This window comes from Suncus etruscus, chromosome 7 (genome assembly GCF_024139225.1).
Source record: "Suncus etruscus isolate mSunEtr1 chromosome 7, mSunEtr1.pri.cur, whole genome shotgun sequence".
NCBI classification, from domain to species: domain Eukaryota; kingdom Metazoa; phylum Chordata; class Mammalia; order Eulipotyphla; family Soricidae; genus Suncus; species Suncus etruscus.
The window spans coordinates 103,229,147-103,249,561 of NC_064854.1; the positions used below are offsets into that span (position 1 = coordinate 103,229,147).

The following is a 20,415-nucleotide window of genomic DNA, read 5'->3' on the forward strand; positions in this document are numbered from 1 at the left end:
AGACATCAATAGAGTTCAGATGCAACACTGTGCTGTTGTGAAACCCCAATTAGTGCATCTTACTGTTTATTCTACCTAGTTAGAATCTATAATTATGATGAAAGGAAAGATGTTGATAAAGACAAAGATTATTCGGGCAATAGGAGGAACGCCTTGACTGTAAATAGCACTTGCCATCTTTAAATACCTCCCTGTTAGACATTCCACAGTTCACCACTATATGACCTATATCAACTCTAAGATCCTGATGCTAATTATCCAACTAAAGGACTATTTAGTTCCTCCCTTCCCTGCCTCTCATCTTCCTCTTCTCTGTGAATCTCCTCTTTTCTTGCTGATGACTGTTGGTGAGGTGTTTCCTTTTAAAGAGTTTAAAAGTTAAAATTTATTTTAAGTCAAAAACTTGTTGATTCTTATTGAGAGACATAGTTACACGATGCTCAGTAGACTTAGGGCTCAGTACTTTGCCCATATGTCTCCTTTAATCCACACATGATTTACTTACTCATATTATTTACTATCCATGAGCCCCACTTACCTTTCTCATCATAGAAATACAGACTACAAGAATGACTTATTCAAAAATTCAAAAAGCTAGAGGTAGTCAAATTGGCCACTTGAAATTCTGTCCTACTCCTAAAGTTAAGTGCAGAAACTGAGACACTTGACACTTGACTCTTAACCAGTGTATAAGACAATAAGGACAAGTCAGGGCATTTTCTCTGGGGAAGTCAGCATATAGTAAAGGAGAAAGATGCAAGATGATTGGGTCTAAGTAGGTTAAATGGGGGTACGTTGAATTTTCCTGTAAACACAGAGTCTGGAAATTTTTCAAAGGTTTTGTTTATCTTACACAATGCTGGCCTGCCCTTCTCTCAATCAATCTATTCCTCTCCTCAGAAAACAATGAATGGCCTGGAGAGATTCAGCATGAGAGGAAAAACTGTTATGTCAGGACAACCCTATGTGTGACAAAACAGAGGCTGGCAGGGTACAGTCATCCCCGCCCCTCTGTTTTGGAAGCTCCCATACTCTACAAACTGTCTGGAATTCATTAAGACAGGAAAACAGGCTGACAGTCGTATTTCAAATTTTATTCAACAGAAATTTTGTGGAAAACAATTTGGTCATGTGGGCAAGCTCAAAATCACCATCATACTGTTTCTCAACCAAATCTTTCCGTCAAGTGACTGCAGTATACTTCAAGATTCACACTCTTCTAAGTCTAGACTGAACAAGTCTTTTTGAAATTTGGACTAGGCACCAAAACAAGGCCAACTCCACATCACTCAGAAATTACATTCAGTCAACCAAGAATCTTACCTGATTTCACCAACATAGAGCTAATAGCCAATTTTTTTGTTTTTTTTTTTTTAAGCTACTAAATATTACAACTGATCATTTCTGGCTTAACCATAAGAAATAGTAGCCCTTTTTTATTATTTTCTTCAAATGTGGGGACTTTTTCACTTCTATAATAGCAATGTAGCAATGAAATATGGAGATATATATTTATATTATGACAAAAAGCATCAGGGCAATGGTTCTGAAAGTATATTAGCATTTTGTCAGAGCTTGCTTAAAAAAGTCTATGAGGCCCGCTCCATAACTGAACTTAAATAATATGAAAGCTAGTCTTCTCAGCTGGAACCAGACTATAGGCTAAAAATCTGGGCTATATTCACTCAGAATTGGGGTAGGCCAAATCTACATACCCCACAATCCCATCTAGCCACTAGAAAACCCAGCAGTCCCCACCCATACCTGCTATCTTCTGCAGGAAAAAAAAGGAGCCCAGCTCCTCTACTAAACCCCCAAATAAAGATGGGTAGTCTGAACCAGACTAAAAACTCTAGGGCCTTTTTAGAATTGGGATGGGTAGATTCCCCATTCTTCCCAAAGCCCACAGCCCAACCCTCTGAAAGAAAAAGCCCATAATCTAACCTTATCAAAATGCCAAGCCACCGAATTTGTTCCAGATCTGTTGATTCTGGACCATCCCAACACAGCAGCCATGTGACACCTCAAAACTTCATAGTGGTGTCATAGCAAATCTGATGGGAAAGTTACATAGAAGGCCACCAAGCTCAGTGAGCCTAAACAGTAACACAGATCGATCAACTGGCATCAACCACAGCCCAGTAAATCCTTTAGTAAACACCACTGATTAGTAAAAACCATTGAGAGATATATAGCAATTATCCCAAGCTGATCCTTATTGACCCAAGTTTCAATAATTCCACTTACCTTTGTATTGTAATAAGCAATATTAAGTCAATCTGTATCCAGGAGGAAGGTTAGAGTTGAAGGTAGGAAATTATAGATTCTGATGGAGGGAAGGTCACACTAGTAGAAGGATTGGTGCTGATATCTAAAGCCTGAAACTATTATGAACAACAACGAATAAATCAAGGTGTTAAAATTTTAAAAATAAGTTAATAATACTTGTAGGACCTTACACCATGTTTCCTGATTCAGCAGGTCTCGGGTAAGATCTGAGAATTCACATTTCTAAATTTCTAAGTATCACTAAAGCTGCTAGTCTTGGGTCACATTATGAAAATTATTCTATCAATTGGATGATAGCAGTGGGTGTATTGAAAAGTGGGATGATGATTATTCTTAATAAACTGGAGATGAGAAGCATTATATGAAGATGGGATAGAGAGAGTATATGGGCCTGGGCAAGCCCCATTGTGATAAACAGAAAATACAAGGTGATATGTCAGTGAATTAAAGGACAGTATTGGCTAACTAAAGAAAAAGTCCCAAGAATTGGCCTAACTATCCTCCACCAAGAAATAAGCCAGAGGTGAAAACACTATTACTAGACCCGTGGCAATAACCAGCAACCTGCCAAAAATGTGTTCCCTTTTCTAGGACAGGGATGCAATTGCCCAGCTAGGGTCTCTTATTTCCCAGCTTCTATCCAATCCAGATATAGATAGGAGACAAGATATTGCCGATAGAATGTAAACTAAAGTGATGCCTGTCACTTTTGAACTTTAGATATCCTTTCTCTTCTTTTCCCTGCCACTATGAGACACAAAAGACTTCAATGTCTCAAGTAATTGCTGCACCAGAACATGGAAAGAGCCTGAGTTTGGGCAAGAGGAACAGTACAGTGGGTAGGGTATTTGTTTTACATGTGGCTGATCCAAGTTTGATCCATGCCATATGGTCCCCCAAACATCATCAGGAGTAATTTCTAAATGTAGAACCAGGAGAAAACCATGAGCATCAGAAGATGTAGCCCAAAAACAAACAAAAAAATGTGAGAGGAAGAAAAAAAGAGTAGAAGAAAGGGGAGGAGAGGCGACAGGAGGGGAGGGGAGGGAAGGGGAGAGGAAAGGTAAGAAAGGAGAGGAGGGGAGAGGAAGGAGGGAGGAAAAGAGGAAGGGAGTGGAGAAAAAGAAGGGAAGGAGAAGAGAGGGAAGAGAAGGGGAGGGAAGGAGAAGAGAAACAAGGGGAGGGGAGGAGAAAAAGGCTACCAGCCAACCAGGAAATACCACATGTATAACTATTGTCTGTCACTTAGTTACAGTGCTATCATAAACCTAATTTAAAGACTTTCTGACTCTAAAATCTGGCTTGATTTTCAAGCTCGACATCAGACCCAAGCTCAAGATCAATGAAGAAAAACAACAAAAACAAAAACAAAAACAGCTTTCTGTTAGCACTCAAAATCCTGACATTCAATTTCATTAATCAGTACACAACTCCCTGGAACCAATCTTTGTGATAAAGAAATGTATGAAATTCTGCACCCCCAGGGTCATGAAGCTAAACCACAGAGGCTGAGCATGAGGAGCATGAGGGAAGGAGCTGTTATGAGGATCTGGAAAAGAGATAGGGATAGGCAAAATGAAACTGTCTACTAGAGGAAATATGGAAGCAGGGGAAATGGGCTGCCAGTCGAGAACTCATACAAATCCAAGTGAGTAAGGGGTAAAATAGGCCAGCAGATTGGCATCAATAACTCCTAAAACAAACCACCAATTGCCATTCTGCCTCCTGCCATTAGGCTTCACATTTTAGTGACTATACTGCCATGGCCAAAGAAAGGCCATCACAGCTCATTTATTCATGGGCTGGAGTAATAATATCTGGCTGACTGAGTCTGATCCTCAGCATCCTATAGTTCCATGAGCACAGGCAGGAGTAATCTCTGAGCATAAAGACAGGAGTAAGTCTTGAGCACCACCAGATATGGTCCAAAGCAAAACCCCCCTGCAAAAGGCAAAAAACAAACAAACCAAACATACTTATTCATCTCTTTATCAACAGAGACTGGGAGCTTTCATATATAATCAGGATCAAGAGAACTGCATTCCAAGAGCTCATCAGTTAGCATTTACACAACAAGCATTTACCAAGATAAAAACATTACTGGTGTTTATACACTTTAAACACCAGTGGATACATAAGCATGACGAGATGATGCAAGGTGTGGTTCCAAAAAGTCTGTACACAAATCATCTAACACATCACCACCAGTGTCCAATCTCTCATAAATGACTTTCTGTGCACATTCCCTTGTAGCCAACAGGCAAATTTCAATTTGGAATGTCACCAGAAACCATGGTAGCTGCTAGTTATTTCAGAGAACATTTTACATAAACTATTGTACATTTTCCTTTAAAAATAAATATGATTTTTTTAAGAATACATACTTGGTGTCATCCCTTTCCCTTGAAACTAAGTAACCTTAAGTGGCAAATGCCACTTGAATATTTATTCACAGTTATCCTAGGACAAAAGCATTATAAATCAGTTGCAAAGGGTTCTATTGGCTGAGGTGCCATTGTTCTAGAATTAAATATGCAGTTATGCAGGCGCAGTTATACAACAGAGCAAAGCTGACCCTGAAAATAAATAATGCCTTTCTATGTATGCCTAAAACAAAAGAAAAAGAAAAAGAAAGACAGATGAAAGAAAGAAAGAAAGAAAGAAAGAAAGAAAGAAAGAAAGAAAGAAAGAAAGAAAGAAAGAAAGAAAGAAAGAAAGAAAGAAAGAAAGAAAGAAGAAATAAAGAAAGAAAAGAAAGAAGAAAGAAAGAAAGAAAGAAGAAAGGAATAGAAGAGAAAGAAGGAAAGAAAGAAGAAAGGAGGAAGGAAGGAAGGAAGGAAGGAAGAAAGAAAGAAAGAAAGAAAGAGATAGAAAGAAAGAAAGAGAAAGAAGAAAGAAGAAAGAAAGAAAGAAAGAAAAGAAAGAAAGAAAGAAAGAAAGAAAGAAGGAAGGAAGGAAGGAAGGAAGGAAGAAGAAAGAAGGAAGGAAGAAAGAAGACAGAAAGAAAAAGAAAGAATGAAGGAAGGAAGGAAGGAAGAAAGAAAGAAGAAGGAAGAAAGAAAACAGAAAGAAAAAAGAAAAAAGACAGAAAGAAAAAGAAAGAAGAGAGAGAAAGAAAGAAGAAAGAAAAAGAAAGAAAGAAAGAAAGAAAGAGAAGAAAGAAAGAAAGAAAGAAAGAAAGAAAGAAAGAAGAAAGGAAAGAAGGAAGAAAGAAGAAGGAAGGAAGGAAGGAAGAAGACAGAAAGAAAAGAAAGAAGACAGAAAGAAAAGAAAGAAAGAAAGAAAGAAAAGAAAGAAAGAAAGAAAGAAAGAAAGAAAGAAAGAAAGAAAGAAAGAAGAAAGAAGAAAGAAAAGAAAGAAAAGAAAGAAAGAAAGAAAAGAAAGAAAGAAGAAGAAAGAAAGAAGAAAGGAAGGAAGGAAGGAAGGAAGGAAGGAAGGAAGAAAGAAAGAAAGAAAGAAAGAAAGAAAGAAAGAAAGAAAGAAAGAAAGAAAGAAAGAAAAGAAAGAAAGAAAAGAAAGAAAGAAGAAAGAAAGAAAGGAAGGAAGGAAGGAAGGAAGGAAGGAAGGAAGGAAGGAAGGAAGGAAGAAAGAAAGGAAGGAAGAAAGGAAGAAAGGAAAGAAGGAAGGAAGGAAGGAAGGAAGGAAGGAAGGAAGGAAGGAAGGAAGGAAGACAGGCAGGAAGGAAGAAGGAAGGAAGGAAGGAAGGAAGGAAGGAAGGAAGGAAGGAAGGAAGGAAGGAAGGAAGGAAGGAAGGAAGGAAGGAAGAAAGAAGAAGGGAGTTGGTCATGATCACTGTGACTGTTTTCAATATTAGAGTACTTATCTCCACCTGTTTGAGACAGACACATGCAAAATAAACCATGTGGCCACATCCATTAAGGTCTTAGGACAGATTTTCTTACCATAGTGCTCTGTTCTCAGCAAACAGGAAAATCATTTTTAAGGGTTATCTATGCTTTTTCTTTCCCAAGTTTCAAAAGTACAAAATGAATATTTTTGAAAATTTTGTTTTTAGAAACAAAACCCAAAAAAGTTTAGGAGCATTTTTATCCAAAAGGTACTGAAGTAAATTGGGCCTTCCTATCTAACTGTAATTCAGAATTAGCAGTTACAACCTCCACCATCAGGCTCAGAGAATCCTCTCGGTCAAATCTTCTATCTCCCAAATCAAGCCAAATCCATTAGAACAAATATTCATTCTATGAAATACAAGCTATATATGTCCCTACCAGTGGGAATGACCACTTGTCTCCTTGGGTCACATGAAGAGGCAGATAAATGGGTGTAAATGATTCAGCAAAATATCCTATTTTGGAGGTTGTGGGGGTTTCTCTGTGTAAAGAGCAAAAGCCACAGACGCTGTCTTGAATTGCTCAATAATCCTCAATTTTTTTATAGGACAGGCATCTTTCCACAGGCCTGCAACACACTACATTTAGATTTAAAAGACTTGCTCCCACACAACCCAGGTTTTTTCATTTTAAATGTTACCACTCTATGGGTACTTGAATCAAAGAACACAGCTACTGAAACTCAATGCTTTTGAAGATTTTTGTTGTTGTTGTTAAGGTGAATTAAAAAACACGCCATTGCCTGTGGATTGTCTAAGATGATGAAAGTTTGAGGACTGTGTGGGAGGAGAGGCTTCTTCTTTTTAATTTCTGCACCAACACTGACATTTTCACATTAGTGTAGACAGGAAGTATGACTTAGGACTGAGAGTCAGGAGTTGTAAATGGTATATGTCCTTACTTAGATCTTGGACTTTACCTACCAAATCTATATGACTTGAACATCTCCTAGATACTAAAAAGCAATTCAAAGCCCAGCCAATAAGGTTATATTTGTAAATTGAACAGAAGAGAAGCATAGTCAGCCATGAATGATCTTGAGACAACAATGAGAAGAACAGAGGGGTGGACTGAGGCAAGGACAATTCTAGGAAGATGATCCTAGAGAAAAGAAAGGATCATAAAAATGACAAGACTTCTCCACTCTTAATCCAAGGTTTGGTTTACATAGAAACAAACATAAATCTCTGACTCACTCAACAGCAGGAAAATACTGCAAACCAAGTGAAAAACACTTCTAGTAAAAGAACAGCATCTGTGTTTCTTTATCCACTCTAAATGTATTACTCCAAAATCATTTTCACCAAGTCTAACATTACTGTTGATCATGCATTCAATTTTCTCCTCACAGCATTCTTGCAAGGTAGCTACTGCCCCATTTGACAGCAGAGGCAACTGAGAAGTTCAGAGAGTTGGCTAACTTGGCCAAAGCTTGTGCTAAGATTTGCACCCTAACTTTAGAGTTTCAGATACTGTCTCAAAAAATCACTCTCCATGAGAGGGTATCCAGAATGATCCAGTCTAATAAATCCCCCTTCTCGCCTAGTCACACTCTATTTTGTTTTCCTTGCACCATTACTTATCTTGTTTGTTAGTCTAGTTCATTATTAACTGTGTCCTCACCTCTAAGAGAAACACCTTGCTAGCAGGAACCCTGCCTGTCTGGTTCTACATTTAATTCCCTATGGTCAGCACAGAGTCTAACACAATGCAGCACTTAATAAATAACTATCAGGAAGAAGGGAAGGAAAACACACAAAAAAAGCCAAATAAATTGAGGTTCTTCTGAGTCCAGAGTTATACAGTCTCAGCTTAGAATGTGGAAGGATTGGTTTAGAAGCTTCCTGAGGAGAGCAATCTAGTGCTCCTAATTGAGGGATCCTGTTCTAATTGTTCTCTAGGAGCCAGTCCTACCACACTACTCTGAAGCACTGCACCCCTTTCACCTTTTGCTGGTACAAGTTTCTACCCTGGTGGAAAAGCTGCAGTCAATGAGCTGCTATCTTATGCTCAGAGATTAAGAAGCCCCAGAAATGTTGGTCATTAAAGAACCTCATTACTGTGAATCTGGGAACAAATGTCTCTGGTGAACACTCCAAAGAGCATTTATTTCTTCAAAGAATGACAAGCTCCAGGAAGAAGAAAAGAAATAAGGAAGAAGGTTTAAAATCAAAGGTGACACAGGAGCCTTGAGGAGTTGAATTGGGGGAGGTTGTGGTGGGGGAGATATCTGTCTTGGGCACTTGGGTCATGGAGAGGTGAGGAAACTGTACTCTAAGATGCTGAATGTCAACACCACTGTAAACACATCATCTTGGCTATAATAGATTTAAAGCAAAAATGAAAAAGCACTCTAGAGCCAGAGAAATAATATAGGGGTTAAGGTGCTTGTCTTCATGTAGTCAATCTTGGTTTGGTTCCCAGCACCACGTATCTTTCCCTGAGCATGGCCAGGAAGGATCCCCAAGCACAGGGCCAGGAAGGATCCCCAAGCACAGAGCCGAGAGGAAGCCCAAACACAATGTTCATTTGGCTCACAAAAACCTTCCAGTGAACATCATAATATCAAATGTTTTGTGAGGACTGCATGCATTATCTTTGACCCACCTTCTTAATTATTTTCTCCAAATAATACATAATCTAGAGTTGAGTCAAACATCTTTTTTTAATTTACTTCAATAAGACTATTCTTTATAAGGCAATTTGAAGTGAAGTACATTTATTTTCAAAATACACACAACAAATGAATTTCTAACTTACTGTCCTTGAAAAATGACCAAAAAAAAAAAAAAAAGTAAATTTAGTCCAGGATTTTTTCCCCTGTTATTTATCAGAATACTTCCAGTTCTGAAACAAAGCAATTGGAGGGAGAAATTTAGTAACTTTGATTTGTCCCAAGATACATTTTTTTTACACTGAGGTCCTATTCCTGACAGTAAGCACATGTGACTTGTTCTAAAAAAAGGATATTTTCCACTTCTTGCACAACTGGAGCAGATATAAACATCAGTCTGTGCAAACTGCACTGCAGAACTCAAAGGGAATTAAAAATATATACAAACACACACATACACACACACACACACACTTAAATTCTATAAATAGCAGCACTCAGGAAAAGGAAATCTCCAATAAAACACTAAACCAGCACTTGAATACCACTTTAATCAAGTTTTCCAACCTAATCACACCACACACCTTATCTGAATAATATAGTTTGAACATCTGCCAGGGTAAGGTCCCACTGTGTTATGTCAAGTATATGATTCTACGCAGGTACCAGTTATTGTGATGAGTAAGGGCTGTTATTGTCATTAATGGTAAGAAAAAAAGAATTGATACTTCTTAAAATGTGCTGGGCACTCAGCAAAGTACTTTTACACATTTTACCCCACTTACGAAGCAGACAACTCCATGAGGACAGCTCCAGCAAATCTGATTTATAAGCAAAGAATTGAGACACTGAGCGCTGAGTGTCCTGATCACAGATATTGAGGGCAGCAGCAGAGCTGTGGCACTGAACATCAGCACAGGTCCATCGGAACATGCACCTTGCTCCCCTACCACCAGTTCATGCTGGTGGATGAGGAATATCTAGGAGTCAAATTAAAAATTTTAAAAGGCAACCAAAATTTTAAAGAATGCTTTCTAGAGGGTCTATTGTCTCATGCAATATTGAAGAAGAACATGTCTAAGTGTGGCTTGACCTTCAAGGACAACTCAAATATCCCTATTCATTCACAAAACTGTGCACCCTAATTTTTTCTCCATTAAGTTCTCATGGCTAATGCCCATTCCCCCACCAGTGAGCACACTTCAGCTAGATTACCAAGTTCTTTCCTGACTTCCTGGAATTTTGAAAGGTAGACAACATCATGCATCTTTAATGCCCAGTGCTGTTCATAGACACCACAGACTAATGGACAAGAACACACTTCTAGAACTAGGAGACAGCTCTCAGGTCTAGTGTATATAGACTGCATGTGAGAAGCAGAGATTTGATCCCCACTGCTGCATGGTCACCCCTCCAGGGCAAACCAACCACCGAGCAGGAAATAGCTCCTGATCACTGCCCAGTGTGACCAAAATACAAAACAAAACAAAACAAAATCCACACACTTTTAAGTCATGTGTCAATGCAATGATAGGGACATGGCCTGAAAAATAGATCTTAAGTGATTTCACTACTGGGCAAAAACATCACAGAGCATAGTTACACAAACTTACTACTCTATATAGAAACTACCTTCTTTTTTTTTTTGTTTTGTACAGTTATTTGGAGTTATACTGGCAAGGCTCAGAGCTTACTACTGACCCTGCATTCAGAGATCATTCCTGGCTGTGCTCAGGGAAACAGGATGTCAAGGGCTTGAACCTGGGTTGGCCATGTTACAAGCCAAGGTTGGCCACCTGCTGCACTATCCCCAAGAGAACCACCTTTTTATACCTAACCAAGTATAACATCAGATGCACATGTATGTCTTTAGACTGCATGACCCAGAAAAGGCCTCAGATTAAATCCAGGTCCAGCTATTAGCTATGCTTCAGTTTCCTTCTCTATAAAATAAGAATACAGATAGCTAGATAGTTAGACAGCTATAGATAGATATCTCCGTTAAAGTAAAAGTTAAGTAAATATATACACATAAAAATGATCTGCAATGTTTCTAACATATAGTAAGCAGTCTACAGTAAAATCTGTTTTCAAATTATAGTTAATTATCATATTAATCTTATCATGATCTGCAAGTTTTACAAAGACTAAAACACTTGGTAACACACACACACACACAAGGTGAGGAAACTGAGCTATAGCTTAGTGGGTAGGGTGTTTACCTGGCACGTGGCAAACCTGGGTTTGATCACAGGCAACCCCCCCCAAGGCCCCCGAGCCTGCCCAGAGTAACTTCTGAGCACAGAGTCAAGAGTAACCCCTGAGCACCATCAGGTGTCACCCCAAAACAAACAAACATAAAAACAAAAAAACACTTGGTACTTGGGGACTAAAGAGATAGTCCAGCAGGTAGGGCATTTGCCTTGGACACAGCTGACCAAGGAATCACAATCCAGGAGTGATTCCTGAGTGCAGAGCCAAGAATAAACCCTGATCATTGCTGGGTGTGACCCCCCAAAAAAGTAATAAGTAAATAAAATAACACTCAAAAAGGGGCTGGCCCTCAATACATGTTCAATAAATGTTATTGGTATTAACTTATACAAGCTAGTATTCAATAGATGTGTGCAAAACATAAATCATACATGCACTGTTGTCAATCCAACATAAGAAATTGCTAAAGTTTTTTAAAAAAAAACCCTATGTCAAAAACTATCTGAACAGCTCATTAGGAGGCAAACAAAAGGGGAGTTTACTAAAATTGGAATAATTTTATTGTACAAGAACATTGACACAACAACATTAGAGAAGAAAGCCAGAGTCAGCAAACACCTTCCAGAATGTCAGAAGTAAGCATTACAGAAAATTCCAATAAGAACATCTGTTAACTTTTACTGTGCTCTTACTATGCACCATTCATACTGATACTTTTCTATAGTCAAAGTCATGGCCGATCTTTTTAATATACCGTAACATAATGAACATGACCTTCATTCATCAGATGAAGAATGTGAAGTCAGAGGTTACCCTGCCTGCTCAAAAGTCACCCAGTTTACATAGAAACAGACAGGAATGCTGAAACAACTATCCTTCTGTCTCTGTCTCTCTGTCTCTCTGTCTCTGTCTCTGTCTGTCTCTGTCTCTCTCTCTGTCTCTCTCTGTCTCTCTCTCTCTGTCTCTCTCTCTCTGTCTCTCTCTCTGTCTCTCTGTCTCTCTGTCTCTCTCTCTGTCTCTGTCTCTGTCTCTGTCTCTGTCTCTCTCGCTCTCTCTCTCTCTCTCTCGCTCTCTCTCTCTCTCTCTCTCTCTCTGTTATCAGTCATCTGGAATGACCAAACCAGAAAAATCAAGATAACTTTTAAAACAACAAAAAGGACTATTTTGTTTTGCCAAGTTTGGACTTTTATTTTGAGTTTTGGGTGACAACCAGCAATGCTCAGGGATTACTCCTGGCTCTGCACTCAGAAATCACTCCTGGCAGGCTTTGGGGTCCCTATGGGATGCCAGTGATCAAACTCAGGTTGGTTGCATGTTAGGTGAACACCCTACCCACTGTACTATCACTCTGGACCTTACAAAGACGTTTTTGTTGACTTATTTTGGGCCCACACTGGCAGTGCCTGATGGTTACTCTTAGCTCTGAGCTTTGGGTTCACTCCTAGAGAGGCACTGCCTGGGATCAAATCTAGGCTGACTACATGCAAGGCACCCTAACCACCATACTATATGAAGATAGGAGGGGAAAATATCCGAAAAAAAAAAAAACACAAACAAGAAATGGCAGTAACCTTAGGTCAAATTACCCAATGGCATTTGTCTTTTTCATTTCACCACAAACTTGTGAAAACTTCATATACCTAAGACATAAGTTTGAAACCTCTGCACAACTGTTGTATCCTGTCTTGTTATTATACACATAATTCTTCTACTCCCAATTCTTACTGAAATCTAAGAAGAGAAGAAACTGGAAATATTTCAGATGATGCTTAAGTTTAGGAGGTCATTGACCAATACAAACTCATAATTTGGGACTGTGTAAAACAAACTAAAGGATCAAGAACCTAAACAATATTACTGTTGGTTTATTTCGGTTCCCAAAGGCCTCCAGATAATCCCTTCATACTTCCAACTGGAGCTCACTCTCCAGTTGGAAATGTTTCTCTGCTATGAATTTGTCCTGGGAAATCTTGATCCACCCTTAGTATCAGAACTTTTCCCATTGCCACTCAATAGTCAGAATTCATTTCCAGGAGTAAAAAGATATATTTCAGGGGCTGTACAGTGAGGAGAGCACTTGCCTTGCATGTGGCCATCCCAGGTTTAGTCCCTGTCACCATGGATCACCAGATGTGATTCCTGAGCACAGGAGTAAGTCCTAAGCACTATTGGATGTGGGAAAAAAAAACACCAAATGTATGTTGGGGAAACCAACATATAACTTCAAACCAAACCTCTCCTTCAGTGGCATTTCTTCTTAGAGCATGGGTTCTTTATTTTTTTAATATATAAAATCTTTATTTAAGCACCATGATTACCAGCATGATTGTAGTTGGGTTTCAGTCATAAACAGAACAACCCCCCTTCACCCAGTGCAATATTCCCACCACCAATGTATGGCTTCTTAAGGTCATAACTTTATCCATCAATATAATCAAAATGGAGTTAATTTAATCTCAGCTCATTGGCTTCCCACTCCCACAGGCCTTAGGAATAAATGACTCTTGTATTACCACAACACTAGAAGAGCTGAAATGAGTGCAGATAAAGACATAGAGGCTCTGACATATAGCTATTTTTAAAGAAATATTATATGTTGTAAGCCAAAAAAATAAAATCGAATACCTTATTATCCTGCCTCGGTGTCTCTCTACCAGAGAAAGTAACACATTAAAACAAGTCATAACTGTGCCAGGCACGGAATCATGCCAGTCCCTTCTCTGAAATATGAAAATGCCTGGGAACATTCTGGGCTGTCACTGCTCGAAACATACTTCTCACAACAGGTAAGTTGAACCAGGACTGCTGCTGAATGTCCTACAATTCCCAGGACAGGCCCACAACAATCACGCAGCCCAAAATTCCAATAGCATTTAAAGTTTAGAAACTATTGTAGGATCTGAGAACAGAAAAGTAAACAAGGAAGAGACAAAAAAAACAAAACAAAAAAACAAAACAAAAAAAAACCTGTTCCCTAGAAATGTCCAGTCTTGAGTGGGAAAAATAAAAGATATAGAGGTATATAATATAAAATGATAAACATAACATTTTAGAAAATTATAGAGTAGACTCTACTATAAACACTATGGGAGAACTCGAGCAGGCAAGAAAGATTGACATGAGAGCAACTGCAAAGTCAAGGTAGACTTCTGGGAAAGGAGCATTTAAAGGACAGCATGGAGCTGGGAAGTGGGGGGTGCGAGAAGCGGGGGACACAGAAGCAGAACAACCTGCAAATGCAAGAAGCCTTAACATTGACAGTCTAGAGTATTATTCAACAGTGAAGCAAATGCTGGCAGGAGCAGAGAAAACTAAGAGAGATTAAGTCTAAACTGATAGGGAGCTTGATCGTATATAAACATATATATGCATATATGTATATATATATATTTATATATACAAGGCTACATTGTACAATGTTCAGGATCTTGAGTTTTACCCACAAACGACAAGCCATTAGGGGGTTGGCATTTGATAGAGACATGACACATCTTAACATCAGATTTCTCAACCTTGTGCTATTGACAATTTGGGACCAGATCATTAACCAGTCAGAAGGCTGCCCTGGGAATAGCAGAAACTTAGAAGCATACTTGGCCCCTATTACCAATAAGCTAGTAACTAACTATTTTCCTGTTTGACAATCCAATATGTTTTCAGACAGTGGCAAGTGACACTGAGAGTTTAATCAGTACCTCACACTGCTATCACCACCACTAACCAACACCACCACTAACCAATAAGTGATAAGAATCAGTTTTATAGGAGTGCTTTAAATACCAGGTTGAAAATCCACTAGAAAAGGCAAGAGACCTTCATTACCTAGGTGAGAGAATTGGGGAGGGTTTGGATATACTTTTGACTCCCAAGAAATAACTCTGGGGAAAACAACGGATAGAGAAAAATAGCTACATTATACTTAAAACCTGGCCATTTCATCTCGTTATAACCTTGCTACTTAGTGTAAGTTCTAAGACTCACAAAAGTAGAGGTGCCCTAGCTAAAACTTAGGACAGAAAGCATTGAGAAGGCCCTGAACAACGTGTGGTCCTTTTAAAGTCACACAACAGATGTCAATGACATTACGGTAGACAACTGCGGAAAACAGTATAGGGAAATTTTGCCCACCCCATATATTTATTCACAGATTTTATTTAACTGGTTTATTTCAAAAGCATGTGTCTGTGGCACAGACAAGTTTTACAACAACTTTTTTAATTTAGACTTCCCCTTCATACCGGTTCTGTCCCGCACCTGTTTCTAGCTTCAATGTGTGAATCCATTACTTCCCACATACCCACATATTTTTTTTCCTTTCACGTGCTAGAGAGCTATGGAGGATGCTCACCCTTGCAAGTAATGTTTTGCTGACTCTGAAAAAGAACAGGCCAAATCCTCCAACATGAGTTTTGTGGCATTCATTCTAGGCTTTTCCAGATGGTATTTTCCTCACTCTTTCAAACTCATTTAATGTTATGTATCAGCTACCATCAAAAATGTCCCAAAAGTACAGATAATTCATTTATTTCAAGACCCTCCCCCTACACACACCCTCCCTCTCTCCCTCATTCTCTCCATGCAAGCATTTGCTTACAGAAGAAAAGCAGAGATTGCTTGGTAAAACACTAGTCCCTTCAGCCAAATGCAGATAATGCCCCAATGAGCAAAACCAACAATACTCTTCACACAATATTACTCAAACCTCCAACCCCCAACACGCACAATCTATGCTCACACACAAAACAGCCATTATGATGAGAAATCACCAACTAAAGGCTGGTTTTATGAGTCCAACTGCAAAGGTTTCTTCCAAACTGCTTTAAGCATCTGCAAAGAGGCTGCTTCAGCAACCCATACTCAGAGGGTGTGCTGTCCCAGATTTTCATCCCCAACTTAAGAGCCCAAGTCCCCACACAGTCTGAAGGAAACAAACCTGGTCCTATTTCCTAATAGAGGAAGTACCATGCCCAGACATTCCAGAGGCAAAGATTCCCCCACCTCTCTCTCCCTCTTCCATCATCCCATTTCTCTACACCCTTTTCTAAGTATTCAGCTTCATGCAACCCAGGCCGTAAGGTTGCAGACTCTACTGCCTAAGGCTTCCAGGTACAGTTCTATCTTATCTCACAACTGAAACCGGGAGAAAGGAGCCTTCTTAGAGCCCATAGCCTTGACCCCATCCCTTTAGTAAACAACGGAAAGGTCCGGGATGATGCCTCGGGGGTTGAAGTGAAAGGAAGATATGCAAACCCAATCTGACTGCTAGGAGAGAAAGGAGGGAGTGATGAAAGCCGTCTCTGCACGCCTCTCCTTAAAAAAAATATAAATAAATAAATAAAAATAAAAGGTGCTTGGATCCCTAGCTATTATTTTTAAAAAATATATAAAATCTTTATTGAAATGTCATGATTACAAGTATGATCCTAGTTTCCTACCGATTTAAAGACACGGAGCTGCCAGCGAGACTGCCAGCGTGCAAGGGACCAGCGCAGGCCAGGTTTTGAATGGGACCTTGCAGAGGAGGAGTCGAACCCCGAGGAGGTGTCACGCCCCCCGGGGGTGCCCTCCCCGGCCCGGGGCGCTCCAGTACAACCGTGTCAAAGAAAGGTGAAAGGCAAGACAGCAGGGGGGGAAAACCTCACCTGGAAGCGGTCAGGGGCGGGTTTCCCCAAAGGGGCCGGACTTTTAGAGGTGCCCAGGGACGATCTAATTGCTTCCCTCCAATATCGCGCCTCCTATCTGCACCAGGCACTCTCTCTCCAAGTCCTCCCCGGCAAAAAAAAAGGGGGGGGGTCTTCCAAAAAAAAAAAGAGGGTTCAGTAGAAACTCTATCCCCCACCCCTTCCCAGCGGGACAGCGTCTCCTCCCCCACCTCGCTCCCCAGCCCCCACCAGAATTCAGCAGCTGGTATTCCGAACCCCGCCCCCCCACGCCTGGGTGTGTATGTCCCCCCGTTGCGCCCCCCAAAGTGCGCTTGGGTATGCGCCCTCTCCACGCGCTCCAGCTGCGGGGTGCAGATCGCCCTCTACTCCACGGGCAAGGGCACGGGGTCCTTGTCCCCAAGCTCAAGTGACAGCTCTTCCCCTACCCCACCTCCCCAGGATCAAAGGATCGGGGTCCCCACCCACCCACCCGCACCCCGCCGCGCCCCTTCTTCCAGCTGTCAACCACTCACCTGCTCTTGAGGGGTTGACTTTTGAGTTCGTAATAGGTCTTGGGCTCTTCGTGAAACTCCTCCCCGACTTCAAAATCCGCCACGATCCCCGATTCCGACTGCATGGCTCCGGCTGCCCCCTCGTCTTTCCACTGCTGAGAAAGTCAGAGCAGAGCCCGTGGGCTGATTGATTCCTGGGTCCCACCCCTGAATCGTGCGCCCCCAGAGCGGTGCCCAAAGCTCAGCCGGCTGGTCCGCCAGCCCCGGCGTCGGGAGTTTACACTCGCAGTCGGGCGGGAGGGGTTCGTAGAGCAGTGCGGGCTGGGATTTGTAGTTCAGGCTGGAAGGGCGACTCGCGTGTCAAGGAGCAAAGTTTCTTTCTCCAAAACTACAACTCCCGCAAGGCCAAGCGGGAGCAGCAGCAACGTGGTGGACACAGCTAAGTGCAACTCCAGTTCGAATTCCTTGTCAATGTCAGCAGCTCCTCTTCCAGCCCTCTCCTCTCTCCGTGCGCTTTCAAGGGTATTGACTTGGTTATTTAATATTAATAAGCATAACTGACTCAGTCCTGCTCTCTTACTGTCACCCCTCTCCTTCCTAAACTCGGATGTTTGCGAAGGCATTGTCCTGTCCTTTTAAGAAAAAATCATAGCGAATTCTTTTGACAGGAGAAAGTTTTAGCCTTCAAAAGCTTGTCTTAAATTTAAGAAAAATAAAAAAATAAAAACTTTTTCGCAGTTTTTCTACTTCCCAGCTACCCAAATCAACTTGTTCCTGAATTTGGGACAAAGTATAGGAACTTTTTCTGCTCTGACTAATAAATTAGAACAGTACTGTAGAAGAGTGCACTTGAGCATTTCTTTAATTTAGTTTGGACTTTCATAATTCGATTCATCTCGCTGATTGGCCCTTGATCCAATTATCTACTTCACTCTCAAGCAGCACTTAGAAGGTTCGGTTCATTTTTAAAAAGGAACAAAGTTACAAAACAACGTAGTTACAGCCTGTTTTTAATTTCTCCGATTGGCCCGGAGTCCAAGCAAGACAGTCAAAGCATGTCATCAGTCAAGTTGGTACACAAGTAATATAAGAGTCAAATCCCTTTTTTTTTTGGGGGGGGGGGGATTCAGTTTAACCCTAAGGCTCCACGGTGGCTCCTTTAAACTTTCTATCCTTGGGCCAGCAGGTCAGGTGCTTGCTTTGCATGAAGCCATCCTGGGTTTGAACCTCAGCATTTTATATAATCCCTGAGCCCATCTCCTGAGTAAAGAGCCAGGAGTAACCCTTGAGCATCACAGGGTGTGGCCACAAAACAAAACAAAACAAAACAAAACAAAACAAAAACAAGAAAAACTCTCTGTCCTCTCAGAGTTATTTCCAGTAAAATGTGTCCTTTCTTTTTAAAGTGCTCTAAGGCATTAGGAGGCCTTGCCTCGTTAAAGTTGGTATTTAAAGATATAAGATCAAGAGCCAGAAAATACCAAAACCTTTTCTATAGCTCTGTGTGATCTTGGATTTGTCTATTGATTCTTAAAAGTCTTTTTTTTTTTTATCGATAAGATTTAACAAAATTGTTTCTGAGAATGTGACAATCTTGCAAGGTCAAGTGCAAAAAAAAAAAAACGATTTGTAATCTATAAAACTGCTGATTGATTTTATCAGATTTTGTAGATATTTTTTTCAGAATAACATTTCATCTGTGAATTTGGCCTTTCAGAAATATTAAAATAAAATGATCATTCTAGGAGAAAACTCTAAAGAGGTAGATTCATGATTGACCTTCCAAAAATTGTTCATTTACACATTTTGCCTCATAATTGAAACATTTTAATTCCTCAGATCTCCAGTTGGAAGGGATAATTTTAGAGTTGAAGATATCAAGAAGAGCTGTGGGAGGGTGAGGGAGGTACGCAATACTACATAGAACAGTAATTCCCACTGTCACCTCAAATTTTAACTCCTGAAACACCACTTTTACATCCCTCACCATTAAAATAGAACAAAATATCTGAACACTTCTGGAAAAAAAATGAGCTTCTTAAGAAAAATAATGTAAGGTCCATGGATCACAATGATAGTACAGGGGATAGGGCTTTTGCGGGAGTTCAATCCCCACATAGTACCTCTGACTATCTTTGGGCATAATAACCATTTAAAGAATACAAATCAAAGTAAGTGGTTTAAAAATAAATAAATATAAAGAAAGTAAGTGGTGCCCATATAGAGTACTAAATCTTGAGTCTTTTAAGTTTTTCAGTACAAAAGAAATTATTTAATTTGAAGAAAGTGGTAGAAAAGAATGTTACAGAGGCTGCAAGGAAGATAAGGGTTTTCCTAAACACTCTTTTTAGTTAAAAGTGACCCCTTTGCATTTTTTTTTATCACCTAACAATAATGTTACAGAGAATAAGGATCTTACCAAGTGGTCTGCTGCCTTAGGTAATTTCCCAGGCATCAGAAAGAGTTTAAGAATTCACAGAATGTTAAAAAGAATGTGACTGTTATAGGAACTGACAAGGGGAAAATGAGACTTCTCTTTAGATACTACATTTAGTGCCTTTAGTACTGTAGTGGAATCTCCATTACAGCATTCATTATATACAATCTAATACACTAAGGAATCAAAACTGAACGTTTTGGCTTAGAAGACCCCAGAGTGATGGGGACGGAGTGGGTTGGCAAAAAAAAAAAAGAAGAAGAAGAAGAAGAAGAAGAAGAAGAAGAAGAAGACCCCAGAGTACTGGCAGGTGTGGCCTTCATGGCCCCAAACATTACCAGGGTTACCTTAATGGCCCTTAGCGTTGCTGAACCCAACCATTGAACTATCTGGAAGCAAACCACTGTATCCTAGCCTCAGCACTTCTTGGGAGACCTCACTCCCCTGATAAAAAAAAAGTACCCCCAAATTAAAGCATCAAAATTATGAACTAGGGGCCAGAGAGATAGCATGGATATAGGGTGTTTGCCTTTCATGCAGAAGGATGGTGGTTCAAATCCCGGCATCCCATATGGTCACCTGAGCCTGCTAGGAGTGATTTCTGAGTGCAGAGCCAGGAGTAACCCCTGAATGCTGCCGGGTGTGACCCTAAAACCAAAACCAATAACAAAAAAACCTATGAACTAATTCCCCGCTAATAGCATGTCAAGGGCATAATGCTTTGAGCAGAGACTACTCTATACATCACACATGGCTAAATTCCGCTACTACTCTCATCCAATATTTTTTTCAGAAACCTTTTCTTCCATTACAAGAGACATTTTTAGTCCCAGTAATAATGGGTAAGTGGACATCA

At 40.2% G+C, this 20,415-nt stretch overlaps 1 protein-coding gene across 2 annotated transcripts in view; it reads right to left on the reverse strand.

Annotated features, from left to right (window-relative positions):
• MITF (melanocyte inducing transcription factor) overlaps positions 1-17,398 on the reverse strand; it is a 237,904-nt gene extending 220,506 nt beyond the window's left edge. For both annotated transcript variants that reach the window (XM_049777247.1, XM_049777246.1), the window contains exon 1: positions 17,144-17,398. In XM_049777247.1, coding sequence (XP_049633204.1) covers positions 17,144-17,247 — 104 coding nt within the window. In that variant the 5' untranslated portion in view covers positions 17,248-17,398. The remainder of the gene's footprint in view (positions 1-17,143) is intronic.
• Positions 17,399-20,415: the final 3,017 nt, after the last annotated feature.